We start from the raw sequence: 23256 nt of genomic DNA on the forward strand, positions 1-23256 counted from the left end.
CATGCTGGAGGGTCATGTCAGGATGAGCCTGCAGGAAGGCTCCCACATGAGGGAGGAGGATGTCTTCTCTGTAACACACAGTGTTGAGATTGCCTGCAATGACAACAAGCTCAGTCCGATGATGCTGTGACACACCGCCCCAGACCATGACGGACCCTCCACCTCCAGATCGATCCCGCTCCAGAGTACAGGCCTCGGTGTAACGCTCATTCCTTCGACAATAAACGCAAATCCGACCATCACCCCTGGTGAGACAAAACCGTGACTCATCAATGAAGAGCACTTTTTGCCAGTCCTGTCTGATCCAGCGACGGTGGGTTTGTGCCCATAGGCGACGTTGTTGCCGGTGATGTCTGGTGAGGACTTTCCTTACAACAGGCCTACAAGCCCTCAGTCCAGCCTCTTTCAGCCTATTGCGGACAGTCTGAGCACTGGAGGGATTGTGCGTTCCTGATGTAACTCAGGCAGTTGTTGTTGCCATCCTGTACCGGTCCTGCAGGTGTGATGTACCAATCCTGTGCAGGTGTTACATGTGGTCTGCCACTGTGAGGACGATCAGCTGTCCGTCGGCGTCTCACAGTACGGACATTGCAATTTAGTTCCCTGGCCACATCTGCAGTCCTCATGCGTCCTTGCAGCATGCCTAAGGCACGTTCACGCAGATGAGCAGGGACCCTGGGCATCTTTCTTTTGGTGTCTTTCAGAGTCAATAGAAAGGCCTCTTTAGTGTCCTAAGTTTTCATAACTGTGACCTTAATTGCCTAGCGTCTGTAAGCTGTTAGTGTCTTAACGACCGTTCCACAGGTGCATGTTAATTCATTCTTTATGGTTCATTGAACAAGCATGGGAAACAGTGTTTAAACCCTTTACAATAAAGATCTATGAAGTTATTAGGATTTTTACGAATTATCTTTGAAAGACAGGGTCCTGAAAAAAGGACGTTTCTTTTTTTGCTGAGTTTAGTTACATAATTACATGGATAATGCACATTACATCCTTGCCTCCTCTGCCCATAAGAGATTCCCTTGGACCTCCTCCAATGTGCTTTGAGAGAAAGGAATGCAGGAAACCAGAACGGTCTAAGTACTTATGCTTTCAGACAGGTCCTAGTTTCCCCCTGCTCTTACCGGCACAAACTCGTCCATGTCCTGTCTGTTGTCTGTCAGGGTGTGGTTGAAGTGTGGTGGTCGAGGGAGAGGCAGGGGGTCGGGACTGGGGGCTTCTGGAGATAATACCATAGGTTGAGGGGTGGTGGTCAGGTCAGGGACCCGAGGGGAGGAGGAGGGACACCTGCGGAAATAGAACACAATGAATCCATCAAATAAGTGATTTTTAAACCAACAGTTGTCGCAAGGTTGTTTACTGTAACCTGGTTTAGACCCCACAGAGCAAGTAGAAGCTGAAGCACAGTGTACAACTGAGGTGGCATTCTTAGTCTATAAGGTTATCATAGAAATATCTTGTGTAGAACAGATCATACAATATTATTGTCTGTCAGGTAGAATAAAAAAAAACTTTTCATTACATTTCACCTGACTGCAATGAGTTACCTCTCATTGGTTACGGTACTAATGACCTGGAAACTATATCACCTCTCATTGGTTACGGTACTAATGACCTGGAAACTATATCACCTCTCATTGGTTACTCTAGTCGGTCCATAATAAAGCACTGCTCTACCTTACCAGCACTATCAACAAGGCAGGTCCTACAGGCCCTAGTTTCTACCTTCTTAACAACACTATCAACAAGGCAGGTCCTACAGGCCCTAGTTTCTACCTTCTTAACAACACTATCAACAAGGCAGGTCCTACAGGCCCTTGTTTTTGTATTTAACGAAGCAAGTCAGTTAAGAACAAATTCTTATTAACAAATGACAGCCTACCCCGGCCTAACCCGGACGACACTGGGCCAATTGTGCATTTTAATGTTTTAAAATTGTATAAACTGCCTTAATTTTGCTGTACCCCAGGAAGAGCAGCTGCTGCCGTGGTAGGAACTAATGTTTATTGATTATTATTATCCCCATTTCAAGCTCATTTTATAAATAATAATAATAATAAATAAAAAAACATGTATTTTTCAGAATGCTTAGATCCGGGATAACAGGCCCTACCCTCTGCGGGATAACAGGCCCTCCCCTCTGCGGGATAACAGGCCACCCCCTCTGCGGGATAACAGGCCATAATCTTCACCTTTTGCTGAGGTTGGACAGTGACAGGTTGGAAGAGTAGTAGGCAGAGCGGATGGTGTCATCCAGCTCACAGGGGGTCTCATACTGGCGGAGTCTCTCCAGAGTGAGGTTACTGCTGGGGGTCTGGTAGATACTACGATCCCAGGCTTGTCGGCCCTGCTCCAGAGATGGGCTGAAGGCCTCCTCCACCTGAATGAATTAAGTAATGAATGAATGGATAAATAAATAAATAAATCCAATGATTAGCCATTAATGAATTTGACAAAATGTCCAGTTGCCTCAGCCGAGTGAAACAATACACACATTAAAAATCATTAACTCAATAGTTTACAGACCCATTCCTATAGTGGTTCTTGATATCAATTGTTACTAATTATCAATGAAATCGTTACCTCCTCATCATCTGTGCTGTCGCTGTAGCTGTCCCGACGGCTGGGGGACTTCATGAGCAGCCTGTCCAGAGCTTCCTCCATTTGCCCAGGCCCCAGTCCCAGGCTCCTCTTCCCCTCAGACCCCACAGGAGAGGCTGTTCTGGGCCTGGCCAGGCTGGATTCAGGCTGCTGGGTCTGGACTACTGGTTCCTTACGAGGAGAGGCCATGGGAGTCTGGGGAGGGAGAATGAGATACACTCCGTAAGTATATTAGTGTATAGCTCACTAAACATCAAAAATACACTGCACTCCACTTATAGTGAATGCGGTTATAGTGATAAATGGTCCTATGCCATCACTATAAGAGAAGAGCAGACATTTTGCCCAGTGAGAGGTGCTGCTGACTGGTAGAGTTCCTCACCAGAGCAGAGGCGTCCATCTCAGGTAAGACACCCTGGTCAGGTCTACAGAGCAGCAGAGTGACCTCCTGGCCGGTCCCTCGCAGCGCTGAGATCACCTCCTAGTGGCAGGGCAGAGAAACGCAACAGAATATTTAATATGAAAATGGTTGAGTCATGTAATATTGGCATACAAAGGGGAGTCAGTTCTTCATCTGAAAAAGCCATTTGAAACCCCACCCCTTAATATAACCCATTGTTTGACTTGATTGATCAATATTGAAAAAGGTGACATACGTGCTGCGAGAGTCCTTTGAGGGGCGTCTGGTTGACACGGACGATGACGTCACCCACGTTGATTCGTCCACTCTCAGCGGCAGGTTGCCCAGGGAAAAGCTTCTTCACTCGGACCATGCTGAAGCTGTTACCAGAGGCGTTACCGGTGTTCTGGTCAGGGAAGGTCTCCTCTCTACTGAAGCTGAACCCTAGGCCTGACGAATTCTTCAGCAAGGGCACCTCAAATACATTGTCTTGGGGACAGGAAGACAAGAAAACTTTATTGTCCAACAAAAACGTAAATGTGTATGACTGCTAACTCTCTCAGACACCACACACACCTGAGATACTGGTAGGAGCACAGGGTCAGCTGCAGAGTAACGCCCCTGGAGCAAATTATGGTTTAAGTGCCTTGCTCAAGGGCACAACGGCAGTAGGGCACAATGCCATAATCAAACATCAAAGACTAGCACCTGCTGGTGATGTATAAGAAAGTAATGAGTGTTTGAATTAATGAGTGTACTGTACACTCACTATCAGTGATAAAGATGTACTCTGGCTGGGCTTTAGGCGGAGCAGCCTCTGGCGCCGGTTGTTGCTGGTCGCTGGGAGGGGTGCACTGAGGTGTCAGAGGGGCGTGGATACGGTCCACAGGGAGCTGACCCTTCTCTAACAGCAAGTGGACCATCTGAAGAGGCGAGGAGCGGAGGAGAAGGGGAGGAGCGGAGGAGAAGGGGAGGAGCGGAGCAGAAGGGGAGGAGCGGAGCAGAAGGGGAGGAGCGAAGGGGAGGAGCGGAGCAGAAGGGGAGGAGCGGAAGAGAAGGGGAGGAGCGGAGGAGAAGGGGAGGAGCGGAGGAGAAGGCGCGGAGGAGGAGCGGAGGAGAAGGGGAGGAGCGGAGGAGAAGGGGAGGAGCGGAGGAGAAGGGGAGGAGAAGGGGAGGAGCGGAGGAGAAGGGGAGGAGCGGAGGAGCGGAGGAGAAGGGGAGGAGCGGAGGAGAAGGGGAGGAGCGGAGGAGAAGGGGAGGAGCGGAGGAGAAGGGGAGGAGCGGAGAGTAACATCACTGGTCAGAAAGCACAAGGAGTCTCAAATTGGAAAGAAGACACCATAAGCCTATATAGTAGATACAGTTGAAGTCGGAAGCTTACATATACACCTTAGCCAAATATTTTTAAACTCAGTTTCACAATTCCTGACATTTAATCCAAGTAAAAATTCCCTGTTTTAGGATTACCACTTTATTTTAAGAATGTGAAATGAGAGAATGATTTATTTCAGCTTTTATTTCTTTCATCACATTCCCAGTGGGTCAGAAGTTTACATACACTCAATTAGTATTTGGTAGCATTGCCTTTAAATTGTTTAACTTGGGTCAAACTTTTTGGGTGGCCTTCCACAAGCTTCCCACAATAAGTTGGGTGAATTTTGGCCCATTCCTCCTGACAGAGCTGGTGTAACTGAGTCAGGTTTGTAGACCTCCTTGCTCACACACGCATTTTCAGTTCTGCCCACACATTTTCTATAGAATTGAGGTCAGGGCTTTGTGATGGCCACTCCAATACCTTGACTTTGTTGTCCTTAAGCCATTTTACCACAACTTTGGAAGTATGCTTGGGGTCATTGTCCATTTGGAAGACCCATTTGTGACCAAGCTTTAACTTCTTGACTGATGTTTTGAGATGTTGCTTCAATATATCCACATAATTCTCCTCCCTCATAATGCCATCTATTTTGTGAAGTGCACCAGTCCCTCCTGCAGCAAAGCACCTACACAACATGATGCTGTCACCCCCGTGCTTCATCGTTGGGATGGTGTTCTTCGGCTTGCAAGCCTCCCCCTTTTTCCTCCAAACATAACGATGGTCATTAGGGCCAAACAGTTCTATTTTTGTTTCATCAGACCAGAGGACATTTCTCCAAAAAGTATGATCTTTGTCCCCATGTGCAGTTGCAAACCGTAGTCTGTCTTTTTTATGGCGGTTTTGGAGCAGTGGCTTCTCGCTTGCTGAGCAACCCTTCAGGTTATGTCGATATAGGGCTCGTCTTACTGTGGATATAGATACTTTTTTACCCTCTTCCTCCAGCATCTTCACAAGGTTCTTTGCTGTTGTTGTTTTTCCTGAGGTCTTGGCTGATTTCTTTTTGATTTTCCCAAGATGTCAAGCAAAGAGGCACCGAGTTTGAAGGTAGGCCTTGAAATACATCCACAGGTACACCTCCAATTGACTCAAATAATGTCAATTAGCCTATCAGAAGCTTCTAAAGCCATGAAATAATTTTCTGGAAATTTCCAAGCTGTTTAAAGGCACAGTCAACTTAGTATATGTAAACGTCTGACCCACTGGAATTGTGATACAGTGAATTATAGGTGAAATAATCTGTCTGTAAACAATTGTTGGAAAAATGATGTGTGTCAAGCACAAAGTAGATGTCCTAACCGACTTGCCAAAACTATAGAAATTTGTAGAGTGGTAGAAAAAACAAGTTTTAATGACTCCAACCTAAGTGTATGTAAACTTCCGACTTCCACTGTAGATACTGGAACTTGCTAAACAAGCTTATGGACTTTAAAAACTGTCTGGTTAAATCATACCGTAGTAGGCAATCAATCACTCACTACCACAGGTAAGTGGAAATAAGGTAAAACTTGATGAAAGTGAACTATCGCTTCAACTGTGACTGTACTGACCTTTCCAGTATCTCTGAGGGTCTCCACAGCCTGCTTGTGAGTGGCTCCTTCCAGACTCTTCCCATTGACAGCCACCACCCTGTCACCTAGTAACAATAGAGACGGGTATTACACTGAGTGTACAAAACATTAGGAACACCTTCCCTAATATTGAGCTGCATCCCCTTTTGTCCTCAGAACAGCCTCAATTCGTCGAGGCGTGGACTCCACAAGGTGTCGAAAGCGTTCCACAGGGATGTTGGCCCATGTTGACTCCAATGCTGCATGTCCCTTGGGTGATGGAGCATTCTTGATACACATGTGAATCTTGATTGTGGAAAAATCCAGCAGCGCTACAGTTCTTGACACAAACCGGTGCGCCTGGTACCTCCTACCATACCCCGTTCAAAGGCATTTAAATATTTTGTCTTGCCCACTTACCCTCTGAATGGCACACATACACAATCCATGTCTCAATTGTCTCAAGGCTTAAAAATCCTCCCCTTCATCTACACTGACTGAAGTGGATTTAACAAGTGGCATCAATAAGAGATCAGAGCTCTCACCTGGATTCACCTGGTCAGTCTGTGTCAGGGAAAGAGTTGTTAGTGTTTTGTAGACTCAGTGTATATAAACAGTCTGACTCAGCAAACACCAGTCAAGCATTGAGGTGCTGACACCATGATACCACGGCAGGTTTGGTGGGAATCCTCCATGCTGGCTCAAGTCCATCAGGGTAATGTTCAGTAGGATACACCATGGCACAGGTTTTTGCTACAGAAAGCATAAACCTGTGTTCTTATTGGACAAGTTCAGGTAGTACTCCCCATTTCGAAATATTTTCTCCCTACTGATGTGTTGATCAGGCACCAAATGGAACAACACAGACTGAAACACGGAGGGACTAGCTGGACATGTCCAATAAGAAACCCTTGTTTTAAAACGTTTTGCTACGGTGTGCCTTTACTGAACAGGACCTAGGTGCTATAGCTTACCCTTCTGGATCCTTCCGTCCAGTTCTGCAGCTCCTTTAGGGATGATGGCCTTCACATAAACCCCTCCATGCTTCACACTGGTATTCACTCCACCCTGAGGAGAACAGGTCGTGTCACTACAGTCAACCAGACAGAGGGAGCATAATGCTGTATTCACTAGTCAACCAGACAGATGGAGCATAATGCTGTATTCACTACAGTCAACCAGACAGAGGGAGCATAATGCTGTATTCACTACAGTCAAACAGACAGATGGAGCATAATGCTGTATTCAGTAGTCAACCAGACAGAGGGAGCATAATGCTGTATTCACTACAGTCAACCAGACAGAGGGAGCATAATGCTGTATTCACTACAGTCAACCAGACAGAGGGAGCATAATGCTGTATTCTCTACAGTCAACCAGACAGAGGGAGCATAATGCTGTATTCACTAGTCAACCAGACAGAGGGAGCATAATGCTGTATTCACTAGTCAACCAGACAGAGGGAGCATAATGCTGTATTCACTAGTCAACCAGATAGAGGGAGCATAATGCTGTATTCACTAGTCAACCAGACAGAGGGAGCATAATGCTGTATTCTCTACAGTCAACCAGACAGAGGGAGCATAATGCTGTATTCTTTACAGTCAACCAGACAGAGGGAGCATAATGCTGTATTCTCTACAGTCAACCAGACAGAGGGAGCATAATGCTGTATTCACTAGTCAACCAGACAGAGGGAGTATAATGCTGTATTCTCTACAGTCAACCAGACAGAGGGAGCATAATGCTGTATTCACTAGTCAACCAGACAGAGGGAGCATAATGCTGTATTCTCTACAGTCAACCAGACAGAGGGAGCATAATGCTGTATTCAGTAGTCAACCAGACAGAGGGAGCATAATGCTGTATTCAGTAGTCAACCAGACAGAGGGAGCATAATGCTGTATTCACTACAGTCAACCAGACAGAGGGAGCATAATGCTGTATTCTTTACAGTCAACCAGACAGAGGGAGCATAATGCTGTATTCACTAGTCAACCAGACAGAGGGAGTATAATGCTGTATTCTCTACAGTCAACCAGACAGAGGGAGCATAATGCTGTATTCAATAGTCAACCAGACAGAGGGAGCATAATGCTGTATTCACTAGTTAACCAGACAGAGGGAGCATAATGCTGTATTCAGTAGTCAACCAGACATAGGGAGCATAATGCTGTATTCTCTACAGTCAACCAGACAGAGGGAGCATAATGCTGTATTCACTAGTCAACCAGACAGAGGGAGCATAATGCTGTATTCACTAGTTAACCAGACAGAGGGAGCATAATGCTGTATTCTCTACAGTCAACCAGACAGAGGGAGCATAATGCTGTATTCAGTAGTCAACCAGACAGAGGGAGCATAATGCTGTATTCACTAGTTAACCAGACAGAGGGAGCATAATGCTGTATTCAGTAGTCAACCAGACAGAGGGAGCATAATGCTGTATTCTCTACAGTCAACCAGACAGAGGGAGCATAATGCTGTATTCTCTACAGTCAACCAGACAGAGGGAGCATAATGCTGTATTCAGTAGTCAACCAGACAGAGGGAGCATAATGCTGTATTCACTAGTCAACCAGACAGAGGGAGCATAATGCTGTATTCACTACAGTCAACCAGACAGAGGGAGCATAATGCTGTATTCAGTAGTCAACCAGACAGATGGAGCATAATGCTGTATTCTCTACAGTCAACCAGACAGAGGGAGCATAATGCTGTATTCAGTAGTCAACCAGACAGAGGGAGCATAATGCTGTATTCTCTACAGTCAACCAAACAGGGAGCATAATGCTGTATTCACTACAGTCAACCAGACAGAGGGAGCATAATGCTGTATTCAGTAGTCAACCAGACAGATGGAGCATAATGTCTTCCACAGACTACCGGTCTATGGGGTTATTAGTTGGTTTGTATTATACAGATCAGATGTATCTAAGTCGTGTTGTTAACATGACGTATCACCATGATAGACCACATGACTCAAGTTGAAAGACACTACCAATAATAATACCACTCATTCACAGGGGAAATTACACTGCTGGTCACTTCAGCAAATCAAAGTGGTCAAGCAGGCAGTGGCACAACATCTACGCAGGCATTAGTAAAACCAAGATTAAACTGGTGGGTCAAATGATACTTCTGTAATCTGTACCTACAGCACCAGTGTCACCATGTGTGAATCCTCCTCCATTCAACATGTCTGTTTGAGAAAATTTGCATGCAGAGACGCAAAGCAATCTACAAATCCCACAATGAAAGTCAAGCAGCAGACCTACGACGCCAGGCAGCAGAGCGACGCTAGGCAGCAGAGCTACAGGAAAACACATACACCAGTCATGAGGAAAGAACCCCCCCCCCCCCCCAAAACAAAAACGAGAGAACCTTTCAGAACAGTACCAGAAACAGTACACTCAGTAGCAGAACCGTGACACTAAGTAACAGTACCGTGACACTTATGCCCAAGCTGCTGTCCTTTTTAGACAGCTCAACGACAAACAGATCTCCAGGAGAGAGACTACTGACCCCTGGGACATTGCCACTTAACCCTCCCATGCTGCCGCTGGGGAGAGGAGGAGTTAACTCCTGCAAACAGAGAACATGGCAGTAAATGGAACATTGGGGTTGTTGCCAGGCAACAGACATGCAGAGAGAATAACAGGAAGTAGTTTTAGAGGAGGGGGAGGAATTGGTATAACATAGGAAATGATCAAAAGATGCAGCCATACTATAACGCTGTATTGCATTTGTTAAAATTCTAAATGCAATGACATGTAGCCAGACATGATTAAACAAAACATGCAATTAGTTTGTAAAAAAACGTCAAGCATTTGAGAGGTTGTTTGTTAACTCCATGCATCTTTGTAGTGGTATTGTGTAGTCTACCTTGAGGATACCTACAAACATATGACTAAAATACTAGGGACTGTTTCTCAGGTAGTCTTCAGGTGATACACAAGATGTTCAACATTATTCACTGTACATGTTGCTCTTGAATTTGATCTTGTAGCCTACTGACTACCAGACATGTGAAAAGCATCAAAACACCACCAGAGAAAAACTCTCCACTATAGGTAACTGAAACAGAGCTGGCACCTGTTGAACTCTTGTTAAAGTTTTGTCAGGAAAAACCCCGGCCCCTACCTACCTTTTTAAACTTTGGTTTCTCTTGACTACTAGAATACGTCTCCTCATCCATTTCAGAGTCCCCTCTATCTGAATAGTCTGGGTCTTTAGGGACCTCAGGGATCTTAGCTTTCCTGGTTTTGGGTGGCAACGCTGGTGGAGACGCTTTGAGTGGGTCGAAGGTCAAGGCGATGTTGTTGGTTCGATCCTGGTGATGGAGTATGGATACGGGTACCGAGGCAGCTTCAGTGGGCAGGGTGCGATGAGGGTGGGTGCCGTTGACGGGGGTCTGGTGAGGTGCATTGGTGCTCTCGGTCCTGGAGTCCTGTGAGCGGAGGCTGCTCTGGCGTGGGACAGTGGAGACAGACGGGGTGGTGGTGGGGAGAGGAGGGCTGGGGGAGCCTGTTCCTGCCTCCTGTTCCTCAATTGAAGACTCAAAGTCCAGGTCCTGTTGTCTCTGTCCGGAGACCACCAGAGGAGCCTGGGGTTTATAAACAAACCCTGACGGAGGCTCTAGAGGAGACAGACAGGAATAGTGGTTATGATTGCACTGCTACGGATTATAAAACGTGACACAGGCGCTTATAGTGCCTCAAACATCTATAACTACATTCATAAAGGATACTAGTTATAGGATTGCTCTACCGCTAACCCCAGCCAGTCAGACCCGGCGCTAACCCCAGCCAGTCAGACCCGGCGCTAACCCCAGCCAGTCAGACCGGCGCTAACCCCAGCCAGTCAGACCCGGCGCTAACCCCAGCCAGTCAGACCCGGCGCTAACCCCAGCCAGTCAGACCCGGCGCTAACCCCAGCCAGTCAGACCCGGCGCTAACCCCAGCCAGTCAGACCCAGCGCTAACCCCAGCCAGTCAGACCCAGCGCTAACCCCAGCCAGTCAGACCCAGCGCTAACCCCAGCCAGTCAGACCCAGCGCTAACCCCAGCCAGTCAGACCCAGCGCTAACCCCAGCCAATCAGACCCAGCGCTAACCCCAGCCAGTCAGACCCAGCGCTAACCCCAGCCAGTCAGACCCAGCGCTAACCCCAGCCAGTCAGACCCGGCGCTAACCCCAGCCAGTCAGACCCAGCGCTAACCCCAGCCAGTCAGACCCGGCGCTAACCCCAGCCAGTCAGACCCAGCGCTAACCCCAGCCAGTCACTCACGAGAGAATTCATTAAGCAAATATTCAACCTAGTTCAGACGCAGAAACGTGCTAATTAACTATAACGACCTGTTTTTCCCGGCTCAGAGACGGATCAGAGGGGAAGAGTCATTATTTCATTATGCATTTAATGTTAAGAATAAATCATCTAAAACTGTTTGAACCGAAATCGCCTTAAAGCACTAAACTCTCAGCACTAATAATGGAATATAATGCACAACAAGAGGTGCTTATAACTACTCAAACATCTATAATAACTACATAAATAGATACAAAGAGCATTTCTCTGGCCTGTGAGAGATACATAATGCATTATAATGCAAGACATAGCTGCTAATAACTGCCCATAAACTTTAATAAACTACCTTCATAAAGCCTCTCTCTGGGTTGAGACACCACCAGCGTGACATCATCGGGGGCGCTCTGCAGGACCTCGGTGGCAGCGGTGTGGGGAAGGCCCTGTAGGTTCACCTCATTCACAGAGATTAGACGGTCCCCTGCAGAACACAACACACACACTGGCACTGTCACTCACACGGCACATACTGGAGCAATCTGGAGTCATCTATTCCACACAAGTCAGATATGGCTCTCTGAAAGTTACAAAGTAAGGCTTCCTGATGGATGCAAATACACTTTTCTGAACCATTTACACTACACACACACACACACACACACACACACACACACACACACACACAATACAGTATCAGTGAAAAGTTTTAGAACACCTACTCATTCAAGGGTTTTTCTTTATTTTTACTATTTTCTACATTGTAGAATAATAGTGAAGACATCAAAACTATTAAATAACACATATGGACTCATGTAGTAATAAACATTTTTTTTTTAAAGTGTTAAACACATCAAAATATATCTTATATTTAAGATTCTACAAATAGCCACCATTTTTGCCTTGATGACAGCTTTGCACACTCTTGGCCATCTCTCAACCAGCTGAGGTAGTCACCTGGAATGCATTTCAATTAACAGGTGTGCCTTCTGCAACATTGATTTGTGGAATTACTTTCCTTCTTAATGCGTTTGAGCCAATAAGTTGTGTTGTGACAAGGTAGGGGTGGTATTCAGAAGATGGTATTTTTACCAAATAGGGCGATGTCCATCTGAATCTCAAATATGAAATATATTTTGATTTGTTTAACACTTTTTTTTTAGTTACTACACGATTCCATGTGTTATTTCATAGTTTTGAAGTCTTCACTATTATTCTACAATAATAACAGTCAGTTCATCAAATTTCTGCTCTACTGGAGCTGCCCCAGTCAACTACAAGTTGACTGGCCTGCACCCCATCGTACAACTTTGGGATGAATTGGAACGCCTACTGTGAGCCAGGCCTAATCGCCCAACATCAGTGCCCGATCTCACTAACGCTCGTGTCTGAATGGAAGCAAGTCCCCGCAGCAATGTTCCAACATCTAGTGGAAAGCCTTCCCAGAAGAGTGGAGGCTGTTATAGCAGCAATGTTCCAACATCTAGTGGAAAGCCTTCCCGGAAGAGTGGAGGCTGTTATAGCAGCAAAGGGGTGGGTGGGGGGGGACCAACTCCATATTAATGCCCATTATTTTGGAATGAGATCTTGGACGAGCAGGTGTCTACATACTTTTGGTCATGTAGTGTGTATTACACAAGTACGAGCAGACCCTTTGGCTTGGTTTCAAAGACATGGTGCAATACATTAAGTGCATTTAGTAAATGATGCTATATTATACAATACATTATTATTCAATACATAAATTATTATTATAATACACATTACATTATTATTAGTAGTAGTAGACACTACATTATTATTATTATTACAACACACTACATTATTATTACACTACATTATTATTATCACACCCTACATTATTACACACCACATTATTATTATTATTATTATTATTACACACTACATTATTATCATCACACTACCTTATTACACTACATCATTATTATTATTATCACACTACATTATTATTACACTACATTATTATTATTATCGCACTACATTACACACGACATTATTATCATCACACTACATTATTATTACACTACATTATTATTATTATTATCATCATCACACTACATTATTATTACACTACATTATTATTATTATCGCACTACATTATTACACACTACATTATTATTATCATTATCACAGACTACATTATTATTACACTACATTATTATTATCACACCCTACATTATTATTACACTACATTATTATCAAACACTACATTATTATTACACTACATTATTATCACACTACATTATAATTATTATCACACATTATTATAATTATTATCACACTACATTATAATTATCCCACTACATTATTATTATTATCCCACTATATTATTATCACACACTACATTATTATTATCATTATATTATTATTATATTATAATTACATTATTATTATTATAATTATTATTATTATTATTACACATGATTATTATCACACTACATTATTATTATCACACTACATTATTATTATCACACTACATTATTATTATAATTATTATTATTATTATACATTATTATTATCACACTACATTATTATTATTATTATTATCACACTACATTATTATTATTATTATTATTATTATTATCACATTATTATTATTATTATTATTATCATCATTACATTATTATTATTATTATTATTATTATAATTATTATCACACTACATTATTATCACACTACATTATTATTATTATTATTATACATTATTATTATCACACTACATTATTATTATTATCACACTACATTATTATTATTATTATTATTATACATTATTATTATCACACTACATTATTATTATCACACTACATTATTATTATCACACTACATTATTATTATCACACTACATTATTATTATTATCACACTACATTATTATTATTATCACACACATTATTATTATTATACATTATTATTATCACACTACATTATTATTATTATTATCACACTACATTATTATTATTATTATACATTATTATTATCACACTACATTATTATTATCACACTACATTATTATTATTATCACACTACATTATTATTATCATCATCATCACACTACATTATTATTAGAATCACACTACATTATTATTATTATCACACACATTATTATTATCTTTATCATCACACACTACATTATTATTATTACACACTACATTATTATTATCACACTACATTATTATTATTATTATAATACATTGTTTCTCACTGACCTGGCTTGAGGCAGCCGTTGATATCAGCAGGACCCCCAGGAGTTATGGAGCTGATGAAGGTGCCAAGATCAACATGACCAGAGTTCTGTCCCCCTACTATCTGAAACCCTGTTGTAGACAGAGAGACAGCAGGTTAGCATGAACAGAGCAACAGACCAGAGTTCTGCCCCTGTAACATAACAAAATGTGGAAAAAGTCATGGGGTCTGAATACTTTCCGAAGGCACTGTAACCCAATTGTGTTTCCCCTATGTTGGAGGTCCATCCATCACAGCTAAATGTTGTGGCGTGGTAGTTGGCAGCACTAAATGAGGCTGTTTTTGTCTGAGAGTCTTAGTGCACTTCTATGCAGTGCACCTGCTCTAGGCCTGAAAACCCTTCTGAAAGCAGTGGGACTAACCTCAGCCATTTATCAGTGTCTCTGTATCAACTCAGCCGGCTCTATTCCGGTTCCCATGGATCTATTGCTTCCCAATCTGTCAAACCCGTCCCGACAATCTAAGCTACACCACAGAGTAAGAGGGGAACTCACCCAGGCCAGACTTCACATCTTTCTTCAGATTGACCGTGGTAATCTCTCTCTCTGGGGAAGGCAAGGCATTCAGCGTTGTCTTCAGGGAACCTTGGTAAAACACCATCCAAGGAGAAGCATTTACTTAGCTTTACAGAAGTGTGTATATAAAGCTACCGAAAACTAGATCATGTATGTGGTACGAAAATGAGTGCACACACTAAGTCGTTCTGGATAATTATGTCTGCTAAATGTCTAAAATGGTACTCAGGGCTCTAAAGTACAACCAATTTGGTCACATATGCGATTAAATATTTTGCTGTGTGACCAGGAGTTCTATTTGGAGAGCGCTGTGTGACTATGAAGAAAAAACAATCCCAGATAACAAATCAGGTCAAAAGAGCTGACCCATATTATGGGTACAACATCCTCTGCTTCCTGTCGCAGATCGCCATGACCGCATGTTCTAAAACAGCTCTCGCGTTGACATAGTTAAACCATTTGTTCAGTCGCGTTACTTCCTTGTCTCTCTGTCTACAACAGGGTTTAAAGATAGTAGGGGGGCAGAATTCTGGTCTGTTGCTCTGTTCATACTAACCTGCTGTCTCTCTGTCTACAACAGGGTTTCAGAGAGTAGGGGGGCAGAACTCTGGTCTGTTGCTCTGTTCATACTAACCTGCTGTCTCTCTGTCTACAACAGGGTTTCAGAGAGTAGGGGGGCAGAACTCTGGTCATGTTAATCTTGTTGCAGTTACTTACACCATTTGTTCAGTCGTGTTACTTCATTGCTAGCTAGCTAACTACCTGGTAACTTTACCAGTACATTCAGGGGGGGCACAGAAAGTAAGGAAGAGGGTTATATTCTTCAGAAGCTCAATGATCATAGCAATGAATGAATGACAGATCTCTTGCATGTCATCATCACAAATCTGATGTTTTTATTATTCTATTATTATTATTATAATAACAATAAGAACAATAATAATAATAATAATAATAATAATAATACCGTCCTTTTTCTCCCCAATTTTCATGATAACGATCTTGTCTCGTCGCTGCAACTCCCAAACGGGCTCGGGAGAGGCGAAAGGTTAAGTCATGCGTCCTCTGAAACATGACCCACCAAGCCGCACTTCTTAACACCGGCTCGCTTAACCCGGACGCACCAATGTGTCTGAGGAAACACCGTTCAACCGATGACCTGCAGGCGCCCGGCCCGCCACAAGGAGTCGCTAGAGCGTGATGTACATTTAAAACAGTACCACTATCAAATCAAAACATCAAGGTTGTTTTAAGTTGACTGAGGATTTCCTGGCCTACTGACCATAACATGTTGAATAAGAAGATGCGTGTTGCTGGACCCTGGGTAACCTAATAACACACTATGGTGAGCACATCACTCCGCAAGATAAATGATCCACATGATTAAATACATTAATGGACAGCATTATCTGTTGTGGGTGTGTGTCTGTATGCATTCTCTCTGGTGTATCACAGAGACTGGTGAAATACATTGCTCTGCTCTCTAACTGGGAGCAGCCTGTATGTATGACGCATTGAAGAGGTTTAAACAGGCTGATCGCTTTAGCACATCTATATATCACTGTCATCCAGCACAACAGAAGCAGTGTGTGTGTGTGTGTGTGTGTGTGGGCCAGAGGCTAATGGGAGCGAGCTAACACAGGCTAAGCTAGGGTAAAAGGTCACGATACATTCTGGTGCCAAGCATGAGGCTGTTCAACTGGGGAGCCCTGGTCCAATTTAGTGCACTATATAGGGAATAGGGTGCCATTTTGGCCACACATGGGGAACAGAAGCCAGAGTTATGGAACTCTACCAATGAGACTTAGTGTTGTTGCAGTTACTTACACCTATATAACTGAGGCTAAATACAGCAAAAAAAAAAACGCTAGACTGACAAGTGTCCCAAATGGCGAACCTATTCCCTTTATAGTGCACTATAAAGGGAATAGGGTAGTAGTGGACTATAAAGGGAATAGGGTAGTAGTGGACTATAAAGGGAATAGGGTAGTAGTGGACTATAAAGGGAATAGGGTAGTAGTGGACTATAGGGAATAGGGTAGTAGTGGACTATAAAGGGAATAGGGTAGTAGTGGACTATAAAGGGAATAGGGTAGTAGTGGACTATAGGGAATAGGGTAGTAGTGGACTATAAAGGGAATAGGGTAGTAGTGGACTATAAAGGGAATAGGGTAGTAGTGGACTATAGGGAATAGGGTAGTAGTGCACTATAAAGGGAATAGGGTAGTAGTGGACTATAAAGGGAATAGGGTAGTAGTGGACTATAGGGAATAGGGTAGTAGTGGACTATAAAGGGAATAGGGTAGTAGTGGACTATAAAGGGAATAGGGTAGTAGTGCACTATAAAGGGAATAGGGTAGTAGTGCACTATAAAGGGAATAGGGTAGTAGTGGACTATAAAGGGAATAGGGTAGTAGTCGACTATAGGGAATAGGGTAGTAGTGGACTATAGGGAATAGGGTAGTAGTGCACTATAAAGGGAATAGGGTAGTAGTGCACTATAAAGGGAATAGGGTAGTAGTGGACTATAAAGGGAATAGGGTAGTAGTGGACTAACGGGAATAGGGTAGTAGTGGACTATAAAGGGAATAGGGTAGTAGTGGACTAACGGGAATAGGGTAGTAGTGCACTATAAAGGGAATAGGGTAGTAGTGGACTAACGGGAATAGGGTAGTAGTGGACTATAAAGGGAATAGGGTAGTAGTGGACTAACGGGAATAGGGTAGTAGTGGACTATAAAGGGAATAGGGTAGTAGTGGACTATAAAGGGAATAGGGTAGTAGTGGACTATAAAGGGAATAGGGTAGTAGTGGACTAAAGGGAATAGGGTAGTAGTGGACTATAAAGGGAATAGGGTATTAGTGCACTATAAAGGGAATAGGGTAGTAGTGGACTATAAAGGGAATAGGGTAGTAGTGGACTATAAAGGGAATAGGGTAGTAGTGGACTATAAAGGGAATAGGGTAGTAGTGGACTAACGGGAATAGGGTAGTAGTGGACTATACAGGGAATAGGGTAGTAGTGGACTATACAGGGAATAGGGTAGTAGTGGACTATAAAGGGAATAGGGTAGTAGTGGACTATAAAGTGAATAGGGTATTAGTGCACTATAAAGGGAATAGGGTAGTAGTGGACTATACAGGGAATAGGGTAGTAGTGGACAATAAAGGGAATAGGGTAGTAGTGGACTATACAGGGAATAGGGTAGTAGTGCACTATAAAGAGAATAGGGTAGTAGTGGACTATAAAGTGAATAGGGTAGTAGTGGACTATACAGGGAATAGGGTAGTAGTGCACTATAAAGGGAATACGGTAGTAGTGCACTATAAAGGGAATAGGGTAGTAGTGGACTATAAAGGGAATAGGGTAGTAGTGGACTATACAGGGAATAGGGTAGTAGTGGACTATACAGGGAATAGGGTAGTAGTGCACTATAAAGAGAATAGGGTAGTAGTGGACTATAAAGAGAATAGGGTAGTAGTGCACTATAAAGAGACGGGCGCTGTCAGAGAGACATGTGCTGTCAGAGAGACGGGCGCTGTCAGAGAGACATGTGCTGTCAGAGAGACAGGCGCTGACGCCAGTCAGAGCTCACACCTGGAAAGGGAACAAACAAGTATGCCTACCTGAATACAAGAAACATCCTCACATGGTTACTAGACAATACAAGTTGGACAATGTTCACACAGACAGACAGTGTTGGTACTGCCAAGGCCAATGTCAAAGCAAACAACAAAAAACAGAAAGACAAGCACAGCATGTCTCATAGCAACCAGAAAAAGACTGACCTACGACATCAGCATGTCCCGTCTCTTCCACGGAGGAGGAGGAGTCAGACTCTTTCTGGAAGCTTTTAAGACTCCAGGTGGTGCTGCCGTGCGATGCTGAGGAGCCAAACCTTCTGTTGAGGAGAGAGAGAGGAGAGAGAAAGAGAGGAGAGAGAGAGAGAAAGGAAGGAGAAAGAGCATTAACACCCTTCTACAGAGCCCCTACCGAGCACCTACAGAGCAGAGTATGATCTTTTTGTTACTGGTCTGGGACAGCCCAAACTATACTGCTGTATTAAAAGAGAAAGTCTTAGGCTAGAACTAACTCCATATTCAGATGGTAGTTAATCTGTCTGGAAGCAAAAACAACCCAGAGACTGTGACTGAATACAACAATATCCTTCACAAATGAACATGATGTTAATATGAAGCCCTGTTCTAGTCTATGGGTCAGAACCAAACACCTTTTTAATAAGAACAGAGCAGAACGTCTTTCCATTCCAAAAAGCCTCAAAACAAAATCCGGTGGGAGGAAGATATGAGGGAAGACAAAGTACTGTCAACTCAGCATTGAACCAGAAAGGCCCTCCCTCGCCTCTCCTCCCCTAGAGGGCTAATTAAAGGCATGACTAGACATAGACATAGACTAGAACACTCACTGATCCAGAGACAAAGGAATGAAGAGATATTACATAGTAAAAAAAAAAAGAGTCTGCTGTGGTGCTGAAGGTAGGCAAGCCCTGCCCTGCTCTAAGGTCAGCTCAGTCCAGTGGCAACCCGTCATTCAGGGCAGGTGGGGCAGAAGCCCACATTTTTTGCCTGTTTTGCAAAGTTATTTTGGCATTAATATGTGTCACATATCAGTTTTCAAACAATGTAAAAAAAATAATTTAAAAAAGTTCATAAACCCTCCATCCAAACACGGTCTCTTTTTTGTCTTCTTGAGTAAGGCAGCTCCAAAATTCAGGTGTTTCAGCCTAGCTCATTGCTTTCCGTGGTGGTGGGGCAGCCAGCGGAAAATGCGGAGCGTAGGGGTTGGTAATGTTCTCTAGTTGCGCTGTAATTGGCTCAGTGTTCGGTCACTCATGGGGACACTAAGTCACTGCCAAATCTAAGGGTAGAGCTAGAAAATTCAAGCCCCTTAGGCGCTGCCATAGAGTTACATTAGAAGTGCACATCGGCCATTGGACATAAACATTACACAATAAGTTAGAAATCACAAATTCAACAATGAGTGGTTTGGAAAGAATCAGTCGCTATCTGCAAGCACTGCAAAGCAATCACTAGCCTGCTATTCAGTGGAGTGGGTGTATTCCCAATTCTCGCTAGGGGGCAGTATTCGGAAGTTTGGATGACTGAGGTGCCCAAAGTAAACAGCCTGTTACTCAGGCCCAGAAGCTAGGATATGTTTTGGACAGAAAACTCAAAAGTTTCTAAAACTGTTAAAATAATGTCTGTGAGTATAACAGAACTGATTTGTAGGGTGAAACCCCAAGCACAATCAATCCAGGGATACATTTTTTTTTTTGAGGTCATTGGATTTTCCAATGCTTTTCTATGAGAAACCTGATTTATTTGGACCCAGATTGCAGGTCCTACGGCTTCCACTAGATGTCAACAGTCTTTAGAAATTGTTCTATGTTTTTTTGTTGAAAAATGAAGTAAATCATATTCTTTGTAAGTGTCACTCAGGTGGACTCTAGTCTAGGTGCGCGTGAACGACTGCATGCTCCGTGTTGTTTTTCTCTGGTATTGGAAACAGTTTATTCCATCTTAAATTGTATAGATTATTTACATTTTAGGGTACTTAAGGTTGGATTAGAAACTTTGTTTAAAATGTTTGGACCAAGATTACAGGTAACTCATTAGATACTTTGTAATCATGTTGGGCCGGTGTATTTCTGAATCAAACGAGCCAAATAAATTGACATTTTGGGGATATGAAGAAGGACTTTATCGAACAAAACGACCATTCATTGTGTAACAGACATTTGAGATTGCAAAAAGATGAAGATCTTCAAAGGTAAGCGATTTATTTTATTGCTATTTCTGACTTTCGTTATGCATCTGTTTGGTTGGAAAATGGTTTATGCTTTCGTATGCGAGGTGCTGTCATCAGATAATCGCATGGTGGGCTTTTGCCGTAAAGCCTTTTTGAAATCTGACACTGCGGCTGGATTAACAAGAAGTTAAGCTTTTTTAAAAAAATGTATGACACTTCATGAAAGTTCTATATTTATATTTCTGTAATTTGAATTTCGCGCTCTGCAGTTTCACCGGATGTTGTCAAATCTATCCCGTTAAACGGGATTTGATCCTTAAGAAGTTTTAAGGTCACTTTTCCAAACTTAAAATGATAAACATTGGCCATGCTGTCAACCCAGCATGAATTCTGCAGAGCTCAAAACAACTTAACTCAGAACTGGGAAATCGGATTTCAGTGAGTTCAAGACAAATGGTAACTCAGGGGGGAAAAAACTCTGAATGGGAAAATACGTTTTGATAGGTCATCCAACTCAAAATTGTAAGTCGGGAACTCGGGCCTCTTTCTAGAGCTACTACCTGAAGATCACTGACATCATCATGATTGGACCTTGTTCCCCCCCCTCCCCCTAAGAGTTCCCAGTTGTCTTGAAAGCACCATAATTTCAGAGAATACCCGACATTGATGACAAAATTTGCCCACGAGAAGGACCGCCGCACCACCTTCCTGTTCAAGTGAGTACAGCACAACAAGGTGAGTCCAAAAATGTATTGTATGCTGCTGCATAAATGATGTAATTTTCCAGGGAGATATGTATACAGTAGATAAGAAAGTAATACTAAGTGTATGTTGTGTAGTAAGCTGTTAGTAGCCTCACCCTAATAATTTGGTCTATTTTCCCCCTCTTAATTTCGCCTACAGTTCTGACTTGGTGTTGCACATGTAGCCTAAAGCCTGTTTTAGAGAAATGTAATCATTGAATATTGTAAGAGCTTCCATTGTCTGCTTATATGCCCCCTTTATTTATCCTAAGCTTCTGACTTGGTGTACAGGGAGAACACCATAGTTTGTACATCTCAATTGTCAGTAGAAGCTGTTGGAACAGCTTTATGTACTGTAGGCCCTAACAGTTTGTGGGCACCGTTTGTCACCGTTATAATGCAATTAATGTATTGTTTAGTGTTGTGACTTTGCTGGCATTCATCCCCCCCAGTTGTTTGTTTGTTTGTTTGTGTTTGCGCCACCAAGATTTACATGTTAAAAATCACCACCGGCTCGTTCAGGACGACACAATGCTGTCTGCTGCAATAATAACCGTCTTTATTAAAATGCTCGGGATGTTTATAGAAACATAGGGAGCACCAAAACATTGCCTGACAAAGTCTGATTCTGCTTTCAATGAAGAGTAGGCTGGAGAAGGAAGCAGAACACATGAAAAGAGCTGGGATTGGCCTGGCAGGTAGCCTAGTGGTTAGAGCGTTGGGCCAGTAACCGAAATGTTGCTGGATCGAATCCCCGAGCTGACGAGGTAAAAATGTGTCGTTCTGCCCCTGAACAAGGCAGTTAACCCACTGTTCCCCGGTAGGCCGTCATTGAAAATAAGAATTTGTTCTTAACTGACTTGCCTAGTTAAATAAAAGCATTGTTATTGACTAAGCGTTTCACTGTTAGTCTACACCTGTTGTTTACAAAGCATGTGAATAATAAAATGTGATGATTTGATTAGACCCAAACATGTGTCATGGCTTCAGAAGTCGGTCCCTCTCCTTGTTCGGGCGGTGTTTGCCGGTCCCTCTCCTTGTTCGGGCGGTGTTTGCCGGTCCCTCTCCTTGTTCGGGCGGTGTTTGCCGGTCCCTCTCCTTGTTCGGGCGGTGTTTGCCGGTCCCTCTCCTTGTTCGGGCGGTGTTTGCCGGTCCCTCTCCTTGTTCGGGCGGTGTTTGCCGGTCCCTCTCCTTGTTCGGGCGGTGTTTGCCGGTCCCTCTCCTTGTTCGGGCGGTGTTTGCCGGTCCCTCTCCTTGTTCGGGCGGTGTTTGCCGGTCCCTCTCCTTGTTCGGGCGGTGTTCGGCGGTCCCTCTCCTTGTTCGGGCGGTGTTTGCCGGTCCCTCTCCTTGTTCGGGTGGTGTTCGGCGGTCGACGTCACCGACCTTCTAGCCATCCTTGATCCATTTTCCATTGGTTTTGTCTTGTCTCTCTACACACCTGGTTCCAATCCCATTCATTACGTTGTGTATTTAAGCCTGTGTTTCCCCTCATGTCCTTGTATGTAGGTGTGTTATTTGTTCTGGTGTGCGATGGGTTTTGCACCCTATCATGTTATTTTGGCATACTTTGGTTTTCTGAGTTTAATTTTTTTTTTTTATTAAACAGCTCCGTTTTTACCAAGTTCATTCTCCTGCGCCTGACTTCCCTGTCACCAGCACGCGCCGCATTACAACATGCCATTTTCCTAAATGTTTTATCGTTACGGTAACATATACCGTAATCCATCTTCTAAATCAATATCA

At 43.3% G+C, this 23256-nt stretch overlaps 1 protein-coding gene across 2 annotated transcripts in view; it reads right to left on the reverse strand.

The window, feature by feature from the left end:
* Positions 1-23256, reverse strand: part of LOC139422688 (protein tyrosine phosphatase non-receptor type 13) — a 156089-nt gene that overhangs the window by 21671 nt on the left and 111162 nt on the right. The window contains exons 21-34 of one of the 2 annotated variants that reach the window (XM_071173891.1): positions 18790-18902; positions 14981-15070; positions 14450-14557; positions 11578-11709; positions 10074-10564; positions 9374-9511; positions 6901-6994; positions 5927-6012; positions 3774-3927; positions 3261-3493; positions 2987-3085; positions 2587-2799; positions 2196-2383; positions 1128-1290 (exon numbers count right to left, since the gene is read on the reverse strand). In XM_071173891.1, coding sequence (XP_071029992.1) covers positions 1128-1290; positions 2196-2383; positions 2587-2799; positions 2987-3085; positions 3261-3493; positions 3774-3927; positions 5927-6012; positions 6901-6994; positions 9374-9511; positions 10074-10564; positions 11578-11709; positions 14450-14557; positions 14981-15070; positions 18790-18902 — 2302 coding nt within the window. The remainder of the gene's footprint in view (positions 1-1127; positions 1291-2195; positions 2384-2586; positions 2800-2986; positions 3086-3260; positions 3494-3773; positions 3928-5926; positions 6013-6900; positions 6995-9373; positions 9512-10073; positions 10565-11577; positions 11710-14449; positions 14558-14980; positions 15071-18789; positions 18903-23256) is intronic. The other variant, XM_071173892.1, reaches the window with a different exon arrangement.

This window comes from Oncorhynchus clarkii, chromosome 12, assembly GCF_045791955.1.
Source record: "Oncorhynchus clarkii lewisi isolate Uvic-CL-2024 chromosome 12, UVic_Ocla_1.0, whole genome shotgun sequence".
Classification (NCBI taxonomy): domain Eukaryota; kingdom Metazoa; phylum Chordata; class Actinopteri; order Salmoniformes; family Salmonidae; genus Oncorhynchus; species Oncorhynchus clarkii.